The 17,695-nt window shown below is 26.3% G+C and overlaps 3 protein-coding genes and 1 long non-coding RNA gene across 5 annotated transcripts; 1 reads left to right on the top strand and 3 right to left on the bottom strand.

The window, feature by feature from the left end:
* Positions 1 to 770: 770 nt before the first annotated feature.
* On the top strand, positions 771 to 4,439 carry LOC109804665 (RING/U-box superfamily protein). Of its 2 annotated transcripts, none has more exons than XM_020366519.3 (5): positions 771 to 1,013; positions 1,528 to 1,678; positions 2,296 to 2,362; positions 2,505 to 2,739; positions 4,031 to 4,439. In XM_020366519.3, exons 1-5 carry the CDS (start codon positions 913 to 915, stop codon positions 4,239 to 4,241), a joined length of 765 nt encoding a protein of 254 aa, XP_020222108.1. In that variant the 5' UTR covers positions 771 to 912; the 3' UTR covers positions 4,242 to 4,439. The 2 variants fall into 2 exon arrangements, with proteins under 2 accessions (XP_020222108.1, XP_020222170.1); XM_020366581.3 differs by lacking the exon at positions 771 to 1,013 and adding an exon at positions 1,026 to 1,349.
* A 3,412-nt stretch (positions 4,440 to 7,851) lies between these two features.
* On the bottom strand, positions 7,852 to 9,543 carry LOC109804556 (ammonium transporter 1 member 3-like). Its single transcript, XM_020366444.3, has one exon. The coding sequence runs from the start codon at positions 9,349 to 9,351 to the stop codon at positions 7,969 to 7,971; it is 1,383 nt and encodes a 460-aa protein (XP_020222033.1). The 5' UTR covers positions 9,352 to 9,543; the 3' UTR covers positions 7,852 to 7,968.
* A 716-nt stretch (positions 9,544 to 10,259) lies between these two features.
* Positions 10,260 to 16,595, bottom strand: LOC145956449 (uncharacterized; the record flags this gene model as incomplete). The annotated part of the gene is made up of 2 exons (XM_083072048.1): positions 10,260 to 10,785; positions 16,545 to 16,595. Coding segments are annotated over 2 exons (186 nt in total), but the record flags the coding sequence as incomplete, so codon positions are not given.
* On the bottom strand, positions 12,054 to 13,928 carry LOC109804801 (uncharacterized). The gene is made up of 2 exons (XR_002240259.2): positions 12,539 to 13,928; positions 12,054 to 12,343 (listed from the first exon to the last, which is right to left on the bottom strand). It is a non-coding gene; the product is annotated as an uncharacterized LOC109804801 (long non-coding RNA).
* Positions 16,596 to 17,695: the final 1,100 nt, after the last annotated feature.

The following is a 17,695-nucleotide window of genomic DNA, read 5'->3' as shown; positions in this document are numbered from 1 at the left end:
ATCTAAATCCTAACAATTATCTCCATGTTTAATTTTAATTATAATATAATTTTATTTATATATTCAAAAATATTTATTTAATATAAATTTCAATTGTATAAAATTAAATAATTTTCTTATCTATATACAAATTAAAATACCAACAAATAGATAGTTTAAATATAATGAACTTAATTTCTTTAAATAAAGTTTTAATTCGAGAATCTTATAAATGAAAAAGAAATTATACATAAACATAATTCATATAATATTTTAAAATGACAATTAAAAATTAATATATATTTATAAAAGGTAATTTTTACTCATCAAATATAATTTTAAAAATTATACCAGGTCAATCCGAGGCTGAGAAAGTATAGTTTTAAAAAAGGATTTCACTTTCAAAAAAAAAAATTGTCGGTCAAATTCAACATGGTGATTTTTGTTAGAGCTCCGTCATATTAATCTATTATCTATATTGGGAAGCTTCTGGTTCTAGATTAAAAAAAAAAAAAAAAAACTCATAAAAAATCTATGTTCATATCCTTTAATGATTGTATTTGTACTGCTACTGTATAATCTTATCCAAAGAAGATTCATTGAATGTGGGTCCGCCTTAGACAATCCCATATTCAAAAATCAAATCTTTATATTAAAGCCGAACAAAAGGGACCCTCCTTATCTATCGCGTTAGTTTTTCTTTTATTTTTGAAACAAAATGGAGGGGCATAATCGTCTCCTAAATTGTTAAAATATTCAATATTCTCTCTTGAACATGGTAACCCACTTATCAATACCATTAGCCACAGCAGGAGTAGGTATAATAGATAATGTCACTGTGACTGTGAGTGTCATATTATCATATACAATCATATAATATATATATTGGTATGATATCAATACCATTGGCTTTGTGGGATCATTCTTAGTTGCATGCAGAAAAATTTCCCTGGAGAATATTTTGCTATGGGAAAGTGCTCCTTTAAGGACTCTCTTAAAGCTCTGGAAGCTGATATTCAATATGCTAATACTCTGTATGTTTCTCTCTTCCTAACTCTTTTTTAAGTACTTTAGGAAAAATGTTGAGGGTCTTTTTCTCTGCAGACTTGAGGGTCTGTTGTGCTCTTGATGTCTGAAACATGATGAAATACCGAAGTTTTTTATTTGATTTTTAAGAATTGAGTGTTTTGTATCCCCTTTTTGCGTTGAGTAATTTTGTATAATCTATGTAACTGTTGTTTTCATGTGCGGTCAATTTTTGTTATTTCTGAATGTTACTGTGTTTTTCTTGAGGTGGTAGTGTTGGACTTTGAAGCTGAGAATTTGTTTAAAGAAGTGGTTGATGATTGATGAACTCCACCTATGAATTTGTATGACATTCAATTTCTTTTTTGGAAAATTGAATTGGTCAAGCAAGACCTTTCAATATCTAACACTTCATTGATATGCTTATACTTGGATCTTTCATACAAATTCTTTTACCAGAGTTCAACAGCTTTCTTATGTGAGATTGTACTTAATGTGCTATCTTTTTCCCCTCTTTGTTAGGGCATTAGGATATCCAAGGGACAAAGATGGAGGATGTTTTCAGATGAGGATATCATACAGTCCAGCAGCCCCTATTTTTCTATTTCTTGTTCAGTGGGCAGATTTTCGCCTCGCTGGTGCTCTGGGTTTGCTGAGAATTCTAATTTATGTGGTATGTATATATGTCCTAAATGTTTAAGTTGCAAGGTTCTAGAGAAAAAGGAGAGAAGAGAACAAGATTGTATCCTTGAATTATGAACATGATTTTCTTTTTAATAACCATGTTAATGGTACAAAATATCTATCAATCCTTGTTTAAGAGGATTGAGTCCATTACTACTTGGAACAACTTTTTATGGAATTATTAATATGATTTGATATAATGATCTTATTCAAAAGAATAAGGCTCTAACCCTTATTTATATTGATTAAACAGATTCCCGATTCTGCTTAACCTTAAATAAGGAAGCAATCGTTAAATTACTAAGAAATATGAAAGTAATCCTAGGAGATATTCTAGGATAAGAAACTAGTCCTAAAGATAATCTAACATAATCTAATCCTTAGAAGTAATTTAGGATGTTCTGTTATAAATTAAAAGAATTTCCCAACTTTCTAACAATAAATATGTTATATCTATTCAATGCTTTAGTAGAGCACCATATATTTCTGTGTTTAAATGTTATTTTCTTCTTTTGTTTCCTTCCTAATTTTCCATTTCTTGTTCTGAAATTGTCGTAATCTGTTTGTAGATTTAATTTCATAATATTTCCTTCAACATTTATGCAGACGTATGAGAATGGGAATAATACTATGTCAATGTATGAAAGGAAAGCAAGCATTAGACAATTTTACTGTAAGTTACTGTTATATGCAGTAGAGATGAATGTATACTCAATTACTTATATAGCTTTATGCTTTTTGCTCCCAGGGTGCTACTGGCTCCATGTTTATGTTCATGATGATTAACATAAAAATAACGTTTTTCTGATAAACAGCGGTTATATTTCCTGCTTTATTGCAACTTGAGAAAGGCCTCACAGATTTGGAGGAAAGGAAACAGAAAGAAGTCTATGCTATTAGATACCAAAGGAAGAGTGAGTTCAATGAGAGAAGACAATCTGAAATAGACATTGAAAGAGAAGAGGAATGTGGAGTTTGCTTGGAGGTTAAAGCAAAAGTTGTGTTGCCTGATTGCTGCCACTATATGTGTTTGAAGTGCTACAGAGATTGGTAAATTTCCTTGATTGTAATTCAATTACTTCATTTCATCATGTCACCAATCTTAGATTCTTTCCGGTTAGGAGTGGGCAAAAACAACTGAATTGAACTAAACTGGTAGTGAACTGAACTGAACTGTACTATGAAAAACTGAACTGTTTGTAAAAAAACTGAACTGAACCATTTAAAAAAAAACTGAACTGTTAAAAAGTTGAATTGTACTGAACTATAAAAACTGAAATAAATTATAAAAATTGAACTATTTTTATAAAAGGATAAAAATTAAATGTGTCTAACATGTTCTGTCTTAATGGATTAGTTCGATAGTCTAATGACCAAAACTTTGGGAAAAAAAAGTGATCCAAAAAAATTATATCAATTTTATCGAACCTAATTGATCAATTGAGCTATGTTGGACGACTTATTTTTAAGCTTAAAATTCATTGAGTTTGTTTGACTCAATTTTATATTTTTTTTCCTTTGAAAAATTTAAATAAAATGGAAAATAAAGTAAAGTTGGCAAATGTGTCATATCTTGATAGACCAATGAGTCAAAATTATTCAATTCAAAATATCATAACAATTCAGTGCAGTTTAAATTACAGTTCAGTTCAACTTTTTATAGTACAGTTCAATTCAATGACACAAAATAATAGTTCAGTTCGTCTGAACTAATATTCAGTTTAGTTCAATTCATGAGAACTACTTTTAAGTGCAGTATAATTTTTATAAGTTCAGTTCATTTTGCCTACCCTTATTTATAGTTATAAGTTTATATTGTGCTGATCATATTTTTGACACAACCAATTTTATCTGACTTTTTGGATGTCCTTTTGGTTATTGGGGTTGTGATGTTGCCAATATGCTTTTAGTAGTATGTTATTCATCATATGAATGAACATGTCAGGGTCCTCTCCTTTGCAGGGCTGGTTTTGTAATCATTTAAATGATATCAATGATCAAGTTTTTGCCACTTACTAGAATCTTTGATATCAATGAGAAAATCTTATAAGTCAAAATATGGTGGGATTAGTCCTTCAGGGTGATGAAAAAGTTAGAGAGTAGTTTTCATAAATTCATGGATTATTATGAAAATACTTTTACTTTATGATCAAAAGCTAAATTCATCAATACTCATCCTCTTTTTTGCACTTAATTTTGAAATTGAAGGTGCACCCACCCCACCACCCAAAATGTTTACATCTTACACTTGTTGATTGTTACACTGACCTTGACATCAAAATATCCCAATGATTTCTATTTTGTTGTTCTCTAGTTATGACAATGGTGCTTTTTGATTCAGGTGTCACAGGTCTCAGTCTTGCCCCTTTTGCCGGGATAGTCTGAAGAGAATCAATTCTGGGGACCTTTGGATTTACACAGATGAGAGTGATATTGTTGATGTTGGGACAATTTTCAAAGAGAATTGCAAGATGCTGTTTCTCTACATTGAGAAGTTACCTCTAATTGTTCCGGATCCCAGACATGTGTTCTATGATCCATTTCTAAGATGAGGGTTGCCTAGGTTTTTAGAGTAGTGGTTTTTTTCTCATTTTGATACGAAATATTTATTATTGAAAGCAGAATTTGATCTGACATTGGTTAAGATATCCAAGTTGTTACTTAACCAATATTAAAAGAGAAGAGTGTGTTTCACTTGTACATGCATTTTAGGCCTTAATTTAATTGTATATATTGAACTGGCTTTGTTACGATCGGCTTCAAGTTGATGATTTATTTCTAACCAAGTTCCAATATTATGTTGTCCCCTAGCATAGAGTGTTTTGGTTATTTACTGATTATGTTAAAAAAATTAATGTTCCTAAGTATTATCCTTTAAGCATGCCAGATTTGATTTTGATCAATCGCAAATTGTACTTATGCTCCAATTAGTCAATGGCATCCATTATCCATTAAATGTACAAAATGAGAATTGATAAGGATGTGAAAGTGACAGAATCACGTCTATCCGAAGTGTGGGCTCCACCCACTTTGTCAAGATTCCTTGTGTCATGATATTTTAATTTTGATTCTTGTTGAAGCATAACTCTACCGTGACTCTGTCTGTTGTCTTAATGCCCGTTTTGTTTTTTTGTGTTCTTTGTAAATCACCAACTCTCATTCGAAACGAGTGAACCAAATAAATGTGGTGGTACCCAAGTTATCGGCACAAAATTTACTTGTTTCTACACATTAGAACATGTTAGCATTGAAACAGGTCTCATGTCTGCGTTAAGATACATGCAAAATCTCATATTCTTAGAATAAGAGAAGAAGTAAAGCTTTATAAACATAAAACACATACATACATCATTAGTTAGAAGTTTTTTTTTTATAATTAAAAGAAATTATAAAAATTAGAGTTAAAATTGATAATATCTTATTATTATGAAACATGTATAAATACTCTAATAAAAATAACAACATATAACATTTTTCCTAATAAATATATTCTCTTAAAGATAAAAATCATAACATAATCCTATCAGTTTATCTTGGAATATGGAAATCAACCTTATCAGATTCAATTTTTATTTATGTTAAAATAATGTTTAATTAGTAAAAGTCATGTTTCACCAAAGCATATTAGTCTTTAATTGATGGTTAGCTCATAATATATATACTTTTTTATATATAAATACACCTCTTTTATTTTTTTTAAAAAAATTTAAAATATCCTTAATCTTTTTTTTATTCTTTAATTTTTTAACTTTACATCTCTAATTTTCAATTTAACACTTCTTCATTTTCACACATATCCTTCTTTTTTCCTTTTAATTTTTGCATGCACGTTTTGTCTTCTCCCTATTCTCTACTGATTTTAGTAAATAATTTTAATTCTATTGATTTTCACATAACTCTCTTTTTCCTCACCTCTTTCTATTTTTATACGCACCTGAACCATAAAACTGTTACACGACAACATTTTAGGCATGTGTTACTCTCTCGAATGTTTAGAAAGTGTCAAGTCAAATGCACATTTTTTCTTTGAAAACTTTCTCTCCTTTCACACTTTCAAAAACCTTACCATTAAATTTAGTATTATGAAAAATACCTTTTGGAACCAAAATAGTGAAATTAGTGTTTCAAAAAGTTTTTTTGGAATTGTAGATTTTACATACTTCCAAAAATCCAAAAAGTATTTTTTGAAACACTAAATTTACTGTTTTAGAAAGAACTTTTCATAATTATGTAAATTATACACTTCTAGGAAGTATTTTTTGAAATACTAATTTTAGTGTTTTGAAAAATCCTTTCCAGAATAGTAAAATTAATGTTTTGAAAAGTACTTTTCAAAAGTGTATTATTTTACATAATTTCAAAAATTACTTTCTATAACAATAAAATTAGTATTCGGGAAAGTATTTTCTGAAAATATGTCAAAAACACAATTTTGAAAAATATTTTTTGAAACACTAATTTCATTATTTTGGAAAGTACTCTCTAGAATATTAAAATCATTTGAAACACTAAATTTAATGTTGTGCTTTTTAGACGTGTAAATGTGGGGAAATACTCGGAAAAAAATGCACATTTAGCTTGCACACCTTTGGGGCTATCAAATTAAAGAAGTCACACACGCTTATAATATTATTGAAAATCAGATTTACATCCTAGGTACGTGTACAAATTAAAAGAGGAGAGGGAGAGAGTAATGTAAAAATGAAAAAAATAAAAAAATAAAACTACCTATTGAAATAGGTAGAAAGTGAGGAGAAGGTAAGAAGTGCAAGTAAAAACTAAAAAAAGGAGGGAATGAGGTGTGTGAAAAAAAATGTGTTAAATTAAATGTTGAAGGTGTAGAATTAAAAATTATAAAATTATAAATATTTTAAAATTTTATTTTTCTTTAAAAAGGTATACTTATATATATATATAAAAGAGGAGGTTTATACTTTTAGCATAATGTGTGAATTATGTCCATAAAAAAAATGTTAGCCTTGCTAATAGTTAGAAAATAAAATTTGAAATTTGTCACGCGAATGATATATTATGTTTCTATCACAAAATTATATTAAGGAATAATGACTTATTATATGTGTACTTGGTAGGAAACAGGGATCCTAAAATAAGTCGAATATAGTAGGTCAACACATTTACCTTCTTAAGACAGGTTGAATTGGTATCTGTGATTCAACCCTTTAACATACATAGTCTGGCAACATGTCAAGAGATTAGTTGGGGTTGACTTACTGTTAGAGTTTTTATTTTTTATTTTATTTTTAATGTTTTGATGCGTTGATTAAATATTATTTTTGATATAATATTTTGTGAACTATAATGAATTTCATTTTATTTTGTTGCTTTATACCATATTTATTTAATTAATGATGGTAGCTTTTGTAGAGCATTTGTGGCTAGATAATTTATTAGGATAAGATAGTTATGATTGTGACATTATTTTAGGTTAATTATATTCATTTACTGAATTGATTTATAAGTTATTTATAATTATTTTTTTTTTCTAAATTTTATGGGTCAACTCAATTTTATTGAGTTTGATAAAGATCAAGAATTCTAATCTAATTCTAAACAGGTTTATCATAATCCAATTTGTTTTTCTTGGGAGGCTTAAGGATGAGTCGGAGTAGTGTATTTTGACATCGTTAGAGCTGTTTGATATATAACAAATTTTTTATTAATGAAAATTATGATTCTTCATAAAAATTTGTTTAGTTGGTCTGTTTCTAAATATGATACATGGAAAACAATAATTTTTATTGCATTACAGAAGCAAATAAAAAATATAACATTTTTATCACATTAAAATTTTATTTTTATCTTGCAAAAATTAGTTTTCCACCTTTTCATATAAATAATTTCATGAAAAATTATGCAAAACTCATTCTGGAAAAATATGTTTTTTAAAAATAATATTTTTTTAAATAACAAATTAAACACAAGAAACTATTATTTTTTATATCAAATTCCTGAAGAAGAAAAAAATTCGTATACTAAAACGTCTCTTGGTGTAAAATAACAAAATAAGGAAAAATGTTCATTGATAGCTAGAGTTTTCTCATAATTATAAATGCTAAACTATTGAGGCAACAACTTTAGAGTTAGGTCTACATCAAAAGCTTAATAGTAAATATTTATCATTATAATTAAAATAACATAGTATTAATTTTTTAAATCAATATTATTTAATAATCTAAAAATACCCCAATCATTAAATAGTTGGTAATCCACAACATAATCAAGGAAAAAAACTAACTAACCTGCCTTTATAAAACCAAACTATGATAGGCCACGATGACTAGACATATAATCTCCATAAGATCTTGGATAGTTATCTTCTTGAGCATAAGCATACCCTCCATGGCTTGAGATATCAAGGCCAGCAACCTCCTCTTGTACAGGAATTCTCAATATCTCAAGCTTGTGCAAGGCATAGAATATAGGGCCCATTGTTACACTTACCCACCCAAATATTGCCAAAATCTCAATCACTTGGGCTCCAATCAAGCCCCATCCACCTCCAAGTAAGAGCCCATAGGGTCTTGCCACCCCAGTCTCACCTGAATTATACACTTGAATCACAAACTCCTCTTTGGCAAAAAGCCCAGTAAACAACAAACCCCAAGTGCCACACCCGCCATGCAATTGGGCTGCCTCCAATGGATCATCATAGTTCAACTTTAGTGCCACAATGTTGAGCCCAATCAACACCCAAGCTGAGACAAACCCACATAGAATGGCAGCCCATGGCTCCACAACTGAGCATCCAGAAGTGATGGCCACAAACCCACCAAGCAACCCATTGCACACATCCATTGCATCCCAGTGGCCGACCAGCAATCGTCGGCCGAACAAGGTGACCACTCCAGCCGTCGAGCCGGCTAATGTGGTCACCACAGCAGTCCGGCCCACCGAGGTCCAGTTACCTTCGGACGACGTAGTAGGGTAGGCCACAAGAATCTTGTCAAAGGAGCCAGGGTTAAACCCGAACCAACCAAACCACAACAAAAACGTCCCAAGCACAACAAGTGTCGCACTGTGGCCTCGTATGGGCACGGGCTTGCCAAAAGCGTCGAATCGGCCGACCCGTGGGCCTTCAATGATGGACCCCCAAAGCCCAGCAACTGCACCAACCAAATGCACCACTCCACTCCCAGCAAAGTCAATGGCCCCTGAGCCCATGAAAAGGTCACTGGAACTTGGGCTGAGCCAACCACTTGATGACCAAAGCCAATGGACGACAACTGGGTAGACAAACCCACTTAGGAAAAAAGAGAAAACAAGATAGGCACTGAATTGGGTTCTCTCAGCTATGGAGCCACTTGTGATGCCTGTGACGGCTATAGCAAAGGCCCATTGGTAAAGGAAGAAAGAGTAGTCATAAGTTTGGTTTGGAATATGGGATAGGGCAAACAAATCAGTGCCAATGAAAGGGTTGGAATTGCCGTATGCAAATGCAAAACCAAAGAGGTAGAAGGAGATGCTACCAACAACTGCATCAACAACGTTGGTGAGCATTATGTTCATGGCATTTTTGGCACGTACGGAGCCTGTACATATCATGGCAAACCCAATTTGCATTACAAAAACGAGGTACGCTGAGAAGAGAAGGTACACTGCGTTTATGGAATATGTCACACTTTCTTCCCATGAAACCTCCATCAGAGTGTGTCAAGTAAAACATATATAAAAAAATGAAAATGGGTTCATTGATATTTATAGATTAATCCATGGTACAAGGGAATATTGAATGGTAGTTAGCTACCTAAGTCTTACTAGTAGCTGTGCACTCTACCTTGGCTTCAACCATTTTAATTTTGAAGGGAGCAGATAGGTATACCAAGTAACCACAGCCACTGGAGCAGCCAAAATTACGAAATACTATATTTTTAAAAAAACATGCTGACATACCCAGATTTTATGTAGGTATCGACAAGCGTTTGATGTGTACTACTACGTTGAACTAATAAAAATGAAAACAAAATATCCCCTTTCATCATCATTACTCCGTATGCTACGTTAAATATGTGGTGTTAATATTTTTTGTTATTAAAGGTAGATCAGGCCGAACGATTTGATTCGTCCAATTAAAAGGTGTGATATAAATTAATTCATATATATTAATTTTTTTTTATATTTTACAAAAATATTTTTAAGAATTTTTTTAATTAAAATATTTTTATAAATTTCTTATCTAATTCAGTTTTATTTATCATAATTATTTATGAATTTAATTTTAATTTTAACTATATATTAAACACAAATTTTTATGTTACGTGTAAGTGTTTTTAAGAAAAAAAATTCAACAAGAAGGTTTTTAAGGAATTTTTAACTTCTTTATTAAATTTGATTTTATTCATCATAATTATTTATAAATTAAATTTTAATATTTTAAAAATAAATTATTAATAAATAAAAATAATATTATATTATAATATAAATTATTTATTAAAATTTTAAAAGATTATTTATATGTTTAAAAATATTTATTTATATAAATTTTAAATATAATTTATATATTTAGTAATATTTATTTTTATATAAAATTTATTATAAATTTTAGTTACATATATAATAAATATTTACTTGCACAAACTAAAATATTTGTCAATTCATAAATAAGTATAATTAACGACAAATTAGGCAAAGTGGTTGATATCCTTTTTATTATTTTAATAAAATATTATCCTTGTATCTTTAACGGATCATTTCTAAACATTAAACTAATTTCTTTTTTTGAAAGGAGAAAATCCCCGAAGAAAGTGTACACATACAAAGCGAAAACAAGTACACCAAAAAATAAATACAAAGAGAAAACAAGAAACAACAAAAACGATATAGCATAGGAAAGAAGCCAACAAGTACAATGGGAAATATATTTCATCATATTTGAGGAATCATTTAAACAAAAGAGAAGAAAGGCTTTTGAATTTCATGATACTTCTCAAGCCATTCCCTATCTTACTTAATCTTCAGCTTCACTATTCCGATCCTCACGAATGATGGTTTTTTACGAGAATCTTCTTTATCTAATACTTTGTAGATCAAGAATTGTGCTCTTCTATGTATTCCCTCTTCAGGGTCTTCCTTATCCATCTTTGGGTACCATGTAGCTTTTTTTTTTTTTTTTTTTTTTGAGATAACCATGTAGCTTCCTTCATATAGCCAGTCATCATAATGAAATTGGCACAAGATGGATGATTAGAAAGCTACACGAGCTACTAGCCTATAAGTGTGTGTTTGAATTTAACTTAAAAAAGTTAAATTCAACTGTTTAACAAAAACTTTTTGTTCAATGGAAACTTTTTGTTTAAGGAAAAAGCAACATGAATGTTACCTTTGAATGCAATGTACGTTTTGAAAATAATAAAATTCAGCGTAACATAAAAAAAAAAAACTACCAAACAAATAGGTACAACATTCAATAAAAATTGAAATTGTGTTTGCGTATCTAAATGGCAAACCAAACACATCCTAAAATGTGTAAATGAACAGTGATATTTATACTATATAGTTTGTGAATCGGAAAAGGGTATAGTGTGAACACACTGTTAGGTCATAGAGTAATGAAACATCCATAGTATATTATCATTTTTTTCCTTGTCATGAGTATTTTTAAACTTAATTACATAGAAACTAATCTCACTTGTAATATTGTAATTACCGTTAATTCAAAAAAATATATATACGAAAAGATTAACTACAAAATTCTCACTAAATAGATTGTTCACACGATACAAAATGTCTTACCACTATCAATTTATCATGTTATGTGGATTAAGATTCGGTATCAAATGGAGGCCGCAGTCCGCGTGCATTAATCTTTTAGATCCATGAAGGAGATTTAATCACATAAAAAAGAAAACGATCGATGTTCAGTTTAGGTTCTAATGGAATTGAATAAAGCACCAGTCTTGTTCTTTTGTTCTATATAACATAAAGTTGGTCAAATTTTACCCGCTTGGATGATGTTGAATATAAAGGGCACAAGAGTTAACGCTGCTGCATACCATAAGACAGGATTCGAACCCCTGACCTTATTTAAGCATGGATCAACCCCTACCACTGAACCACACGCTTATCTTGTAACTAAATAATGAACAAAATTAAAAAAAATTCAATTTTTTAAGGACCAAAAACAATGATTCTAAATTTTATAGTGATAAAAAAAATTATCTGGACTAAAATTAAACTATACTCATTTTATGCTGACTAAAAAAATTTAAACCAATTAATTTTAAGTTTTGGAAAACCTTTTTCATTTTAGAAAATTTATCCAAATAAATCAGTTATGGAATTTTGGGTCAATATAAATCCTAGAAAGGCAAAAAATAAACAAAATCTCAAACGAGGAAACACAAATGTTGTTGATGAAGAATCGAAAATGTTATTATTTCAACTTCTCTCATATAACAGATAAAATTCCACAACAGTCATGGAATTTTGTACATCCTAATTTGAGGCATGAAAGCCCTCAACTTGATTTTTATTACCATTCTTCATCAAACATTTGCAGTAGCATTTGCACTAGGAGGTGGTCGACAATCGCAAACACAGCAAAAGTTTTCGCATTTTTTTATACAGCCAGGAGGGTAGCACGTTAAAATATGACAATCCTTGGAATGGCACGGGTAGTAACATGCATTTGCAACACCTGCAAAAAAAAAGAGTAAAATTTCACTCTATCAAAACCTTAATGCTTAATTATCAAAAATGGTGTTTTGTGAAAGCAAATACTCATTTCAAAAATATTTGCATTACATGAGGCTTATAATGAACACAATATTAATTTTAAGTGTAGATAATTGTATATAAGAGACACAAAATAAGGAAAATCAGAGAGAACTACCTGTTTCAAATGCTACAAGGCATAAAACTATTAAGCAAAAAACAAGTGGTGAAGCTTTTGCCATTGAATATCTTTGTGTAGAGAGTGCTTTTTCGAATCAAACTTTTTCCTTAACTATTGTGTTTACGGGGATTATATATCATTGGCGACTTAAATGCATTCATTTTCATAACGTCTCAATTTGGTCAAAGTTGTGTTTTTGAGGATTATTTATATTGATATATTAAATGCACTAATTTTCATAATTAAAATATAGATCACAGTTGTTTATTTTTTATTATTTATATTGATGCATTAAATACATTAATTTTTATAATTGATACTTTTCTATTCCATTATGATTTATTGTAGTTTTAATATTTAAAAAAGTTTAAATATTTCATAAATGAATGATATTTTCACTTTTTAAATGTAATATTAATTATTTCATTTGTTCTCTAAGAAATTCTTTTTATACATATTAAGAAAATTAGTTATTTGCATTAAATTTTACTTATTATATAATATTCTTCATAAATTATTTTTGTTATAAATGTCAAAAGAAGTAGTATATATAACTCAAACATCATACATTAAAGCAGGGATATTTAGGGGAAGTTTAATTAAATAAAGTAAAAGTAGTGAAAACTTACTTATATTTAAGAAAAATGTGTTTGTTTTTTTTTTTTTATAATGGACAATTAAAAGTAATGTATTTTTTTTATAGGAAAGTAATGCATTTATTAAAAGAATAAACTATTTTTTAAATATTATTAATTTCATAATATTCTTCTTAAATTATTCTTGTTATATTTAAGAATAAGGCTTATTTGTCTCCTTCCAGTATCGTAATTATATGATTTTAATTTATTAATTTTTAATTGAGTTATTTAAGTCTCTTAAATATTATAATTATGATTTTAATTTATTATTTTTTAATTGAGCAATTTTAAGTTTTCAAATATCATAAATGCACAATTTTAATATCTTTCATTAAAAAAATATATTATAACTTTAATATAATATCTATAATTAATAATATAGAGAGAAAAAATTCCAACACTACTCTTTTCCCTCCAAAACTTCCTCCACGAAATCAAATATAAATATAATTATATAAATGCTTTTTATATTAATAAAATAAACTAATTAAAAAAATTATCTTACAAAAAAAGTTATATAATTAATCTAATAACTACTATATTTTACACATGTTATATAAAAAATATCAAAATTGAAGAAAAAATTTGAATTAAATATATTATAATAATTAGTAATCATTGTTAGATTTTTGAAATAGTATAAAATCCAGTTTTACTAAAATTAAATAATAAAAAATCAATAGATTTTATTAATGATTAATGATATAAACAGAAGAAGTTTTGTAACAATTTCCTTTCCTCCAAAACTTCTTCCATCAAAACAAAATATAAATATAGTTATATACATGTTTTTTTTATAAAAATAATACAAATATTAATCAATTTATATAAAAATATATATAAAATAAATATTAAAAACTACTATTTTACACATATTATATTAAAAAAATAAATCAAGATTGAAGAAAAAATTGGATTAAAATATTATAATAATTAGTAATCTTTATTAGATTTTTGCAATAGTATAAAATAAACTACTACTAAATATAAATAAAAAATAAATATATCAAAATAATATATCAAAATTATAGAAAATATTTGGATAAAAATATTTTAATAATTAAACCAAACAAACATATCAAACCAAATATATTTTTCATCAACACACGAAAAATAAATTTTTTAACAAAATAATATTTTTTTCAAAACTTCCTCAAAATATATCAAAATTAAAAATTGAAAAAAAATAAGAAGTGTTATAAGGTTTTTTAAAATACAAAATATCTAAATATTAGTATTTTTTTTTGTCATCTCCAGAGATAGACAGAAAATTTTTTTTCATTAATTTTACTAATTGTTTGATAGCATTTGATTTTGTGAAAAAATTGACATAAAATAAGAAAATAACTGCCGTAATCATTATGATTTTGGTTTTGATAACGTCAAATTTAATATATTTATTTTAATGAATATATTTATTACATATTTAAAACTATAATAATAAATATCAAAATATTAAAATAATTTTGGTTTTCATAATGTCAAAATATAAAAATATATCAAAACAGATTTTTTTATCCACACAAGTCATTAATTTTTTTTATATTTAATTCTTATTAATTTATTTTGTTTTAAAATTATTTTATTAATATTTAATATATTTATTATCATTATTAGATTTCTGCAGGTATAAAATAAATTGTTGCAGAAAATTTTAATATATATATATCAAAACTAAAGGAAATATTTGGATAAAAATATTTTAGTAATTAAAACAAAAAATATATATTTTCCATCAATGCACGAAGATAATTTTTTAACAAAATAATATTTTTTTGAAAATACTCTACAAATATATCTAAATAAAAGAAATAAAATAAATATTATTTATAGATTATATTTTTATCAAAAGAGATATTTTAATAATTAAAAATGAATAAATATAGTAAAATTTTTATTGAATGAAAAATTTATGTTATTAAATAATAATTACTAAATAATATTTTTCAACGAAATAATATTTTTTTCAAAACTCCCTCCAAATATATCAAAATAAAATTTTTTTAAAAAATGAGAAGTGTTATAAAACTTTTTAAAATACAGAATATCTAAATATCAATATTTTGTATCATCTCCAAAAATAGAGAGAAAATATTTTTCATTTGTTATACTATTCGCTTGATAGCATTAACTTTGTGAAAATTTGACATAAAAATAAAAAAGAAAAATAACTGTTATAATCATTAAGACTTCGATAACGTCAAATTTAATATATTTATTTTAATGAATATATTTATTATGGATTTAAAGTTATAACAATAAATATCAAAATAATTTTGATTTTGATAATATCAAAATTATTATTGATATCAAAATATATCAAAACAGATATTTTTATCAACACAAATCATTAATTTTTATTAATATTTAATATTTATTTTAATTAATATATTTCAATTTAATTCAAAAAATTTATTGAATTTAAAATTTATGTTATTTATTAATAATTACTAAATAATTTTTAAACAGAATAATATTTTTTTCAAACTCCTTCCAAATATATCAAAATAAAAAACTTTAAAAATCAGAAGTGTTATAAGAGTTTTTGAAATACAGAATATCTAAATATCAATATTTTTTTTATCATCTCCAAAGATAGAGAGGAATTTTTGTCGTTAATTTTACTATTTGTTTGATAGCATTGATTTTGTGAATAATTGACTTAAAAGAAAGAAAAATACTGATAAAAGTCGAAATCATTATGAATTTAATTTTGATAACTTCAAATTTAATATATATTTTTAATGAATATATTTATTATAGATTGAAAACTTTAATAATAAATATCAAAATAATTTTAGTTTTGATAATGCCAAAATTCTTACTGATATCAAAATATATCAAAACAGTTATTTTTATCAACACAAATCATTATTTTTTGTTTATTTTTAATTCTTACTAATTTTTTGTCGTCCTAAAATTATTTTTAATAATATTTAATATATTTCAATTTAGTTCAAAAAATTTATTGAATGTAAAATTTATATTATTTACTAATAATTAATAAATAATATTTTTTTAATGAAACAATATTTTTTCAAAACTTCCTCCAAATATACCAATGATTTTTTTTTTAAAAGTGAGAAGTTTTATAAGATTTTTTGAAATACAATATATCTTTTTTTTTTTTTAAAGATAGGAAAGATTACAAAGATGGGTTGCAATGAGAATTGAACCTAGGTCCTCATGCTTCTAACTACCCCAAGCCCTTCTAAGTTCTAACTCAATCACTAGGCTAACCCTAGTGGTTAAATACAAAATATCTAAATATTGATATTTTTTATCATCTCCAAATTATAAAAAAAATTTAAATATAAAACCTATAACTATTAATAAAGGGAATACATTTTTAAATAGTTACTTTCATTTTTTTTCTTTTTTTTTATGTAGTAACTCTTTATGAATAAAGAATAAAATAAAATAAATATATATATATATATATATATATATATATAATATAATTATTTATATAAGTGTCTCGAACCCTCTAATATCTAAATAATGAATATATTTATTATGTATTTAAAACTTTAATAATAAATATCAAAACAATTTTAGTCTTGATAATGCCAAAAATTTTATTGATATCAAAATATATCATAGATATTTTTATTGAAACAATTCGTTAATTTTTGTTTATATTTAATTCTTGCTGATTATTTGTCGTTCTAAAATATTTTTTTTATCAATATTTAATATATTTATTTTATTTAATATATTTCAATTTAATTCACCGTCTTTCATTTCAATTTGAATACTAGCGTTGAGAACCTTTTCATTACAAAATAATAATGTAGCATTTAACATTTCACTCTATTTCACTCTTCTTCTAGTATATTCCACAACCCCATGATGATCACACTGAAGAAAGAACAAGGCAGCTTTAAATGCATAAATGCATAATTCTTTATCGATTTGTAAACACTAAAATCATAATTGATAATTATAAAGTTGAGAAAAGTCATATCAGCTAATTTAAAATAGAGCTAATCACCTATACACTACCAGTATAAATTTTTTTTTACACGCAACTAATTATATATTTTAATTATGTTATGTCACTGTTAAAAGTAAATATGTTTACAATGACATTGCACAATTAAAAGACATAATTGATTGTTAATATAAAAAAAATTTATACTGATAATGTATAGGTGATTAATACTCTTTAAAATATATATACTTAGATTTTCATTAACCTCTTCATCTGATGTTAACATTCTATTCAAATTTTAAAGAAGATAGATTTAATTGATTATTTTGTTCATAATGATTATTAATAAATTAAAAGATAAGGTCAATTTTTAAAATATGTTAGAATGTATCTTTAAAAATCAATTTTTTCTCATGGTCAAATATATGTTGCAATTTAAAGAGTTACATCAAAGAGTGGATTAAAAAATATAGTTACTCATAGTGAAAATGAAGATTCAAAAATGTATTTTAATATTGTTACAAAGAAGTTTTCAATAATTTGTAAAAAGTTAGTGCATATTTATTTTTTTAATATTATTTT

The sequence above is a fragment of the Cajanus cajan genome, chromosome 3 (genome assembly GCF_000230855.2).
Source record: "Cajanus cajan strain Asha chromosome 3, NIPB_CcT2T_4, whole genome shotgun sequence".
NCBI classification, from domain to species: Eukaryota; Viridiplantae; Streptophyta; class Magnoliopsida; order Fabales; family Fabaceae; genus Cajanus; species Cajanus cajan.
Note: the sequence above shows the minus strand (reverse complement) of the source record. Positions and strands in the feature narration are given on the sequence as shown.

What these genes read in the sequence shown, in the direction of transcription:
- LOC109804556 (XM_020366444.3), bottom strand. Translation starts at nt 9,351, where the DNA reads ATGGAGGTTTCATGGGAAGAAAGTGTGACATATTCCATAAACGCAGTG.
- LOC109804665 (XM_020366519.3), top strand. Translation starts at nt 913, where the DNA reads ATGCAGAAAAATTTCCCTGGAGAATATTTTGCTATGGGAAAGTGCTCC. An exon ending in TGAGAATTCTAATTTATGTG is followed by an intron (nt 1,679 to 2,295) that starts GTATGTATATAT and finishes ACATTTATGCAG; the next exon opens with ACGTATGAGAATGGGAATAA. An exon ending in TTGAAGTGCTACAGAGATTG is followed by an intron (nt 2,740 to 4,030) that starts GTAAATTTCCTT and finishes TTTTTGATTCAG; the next exon opens with GTGTCACAGGTCTCAGTCTT.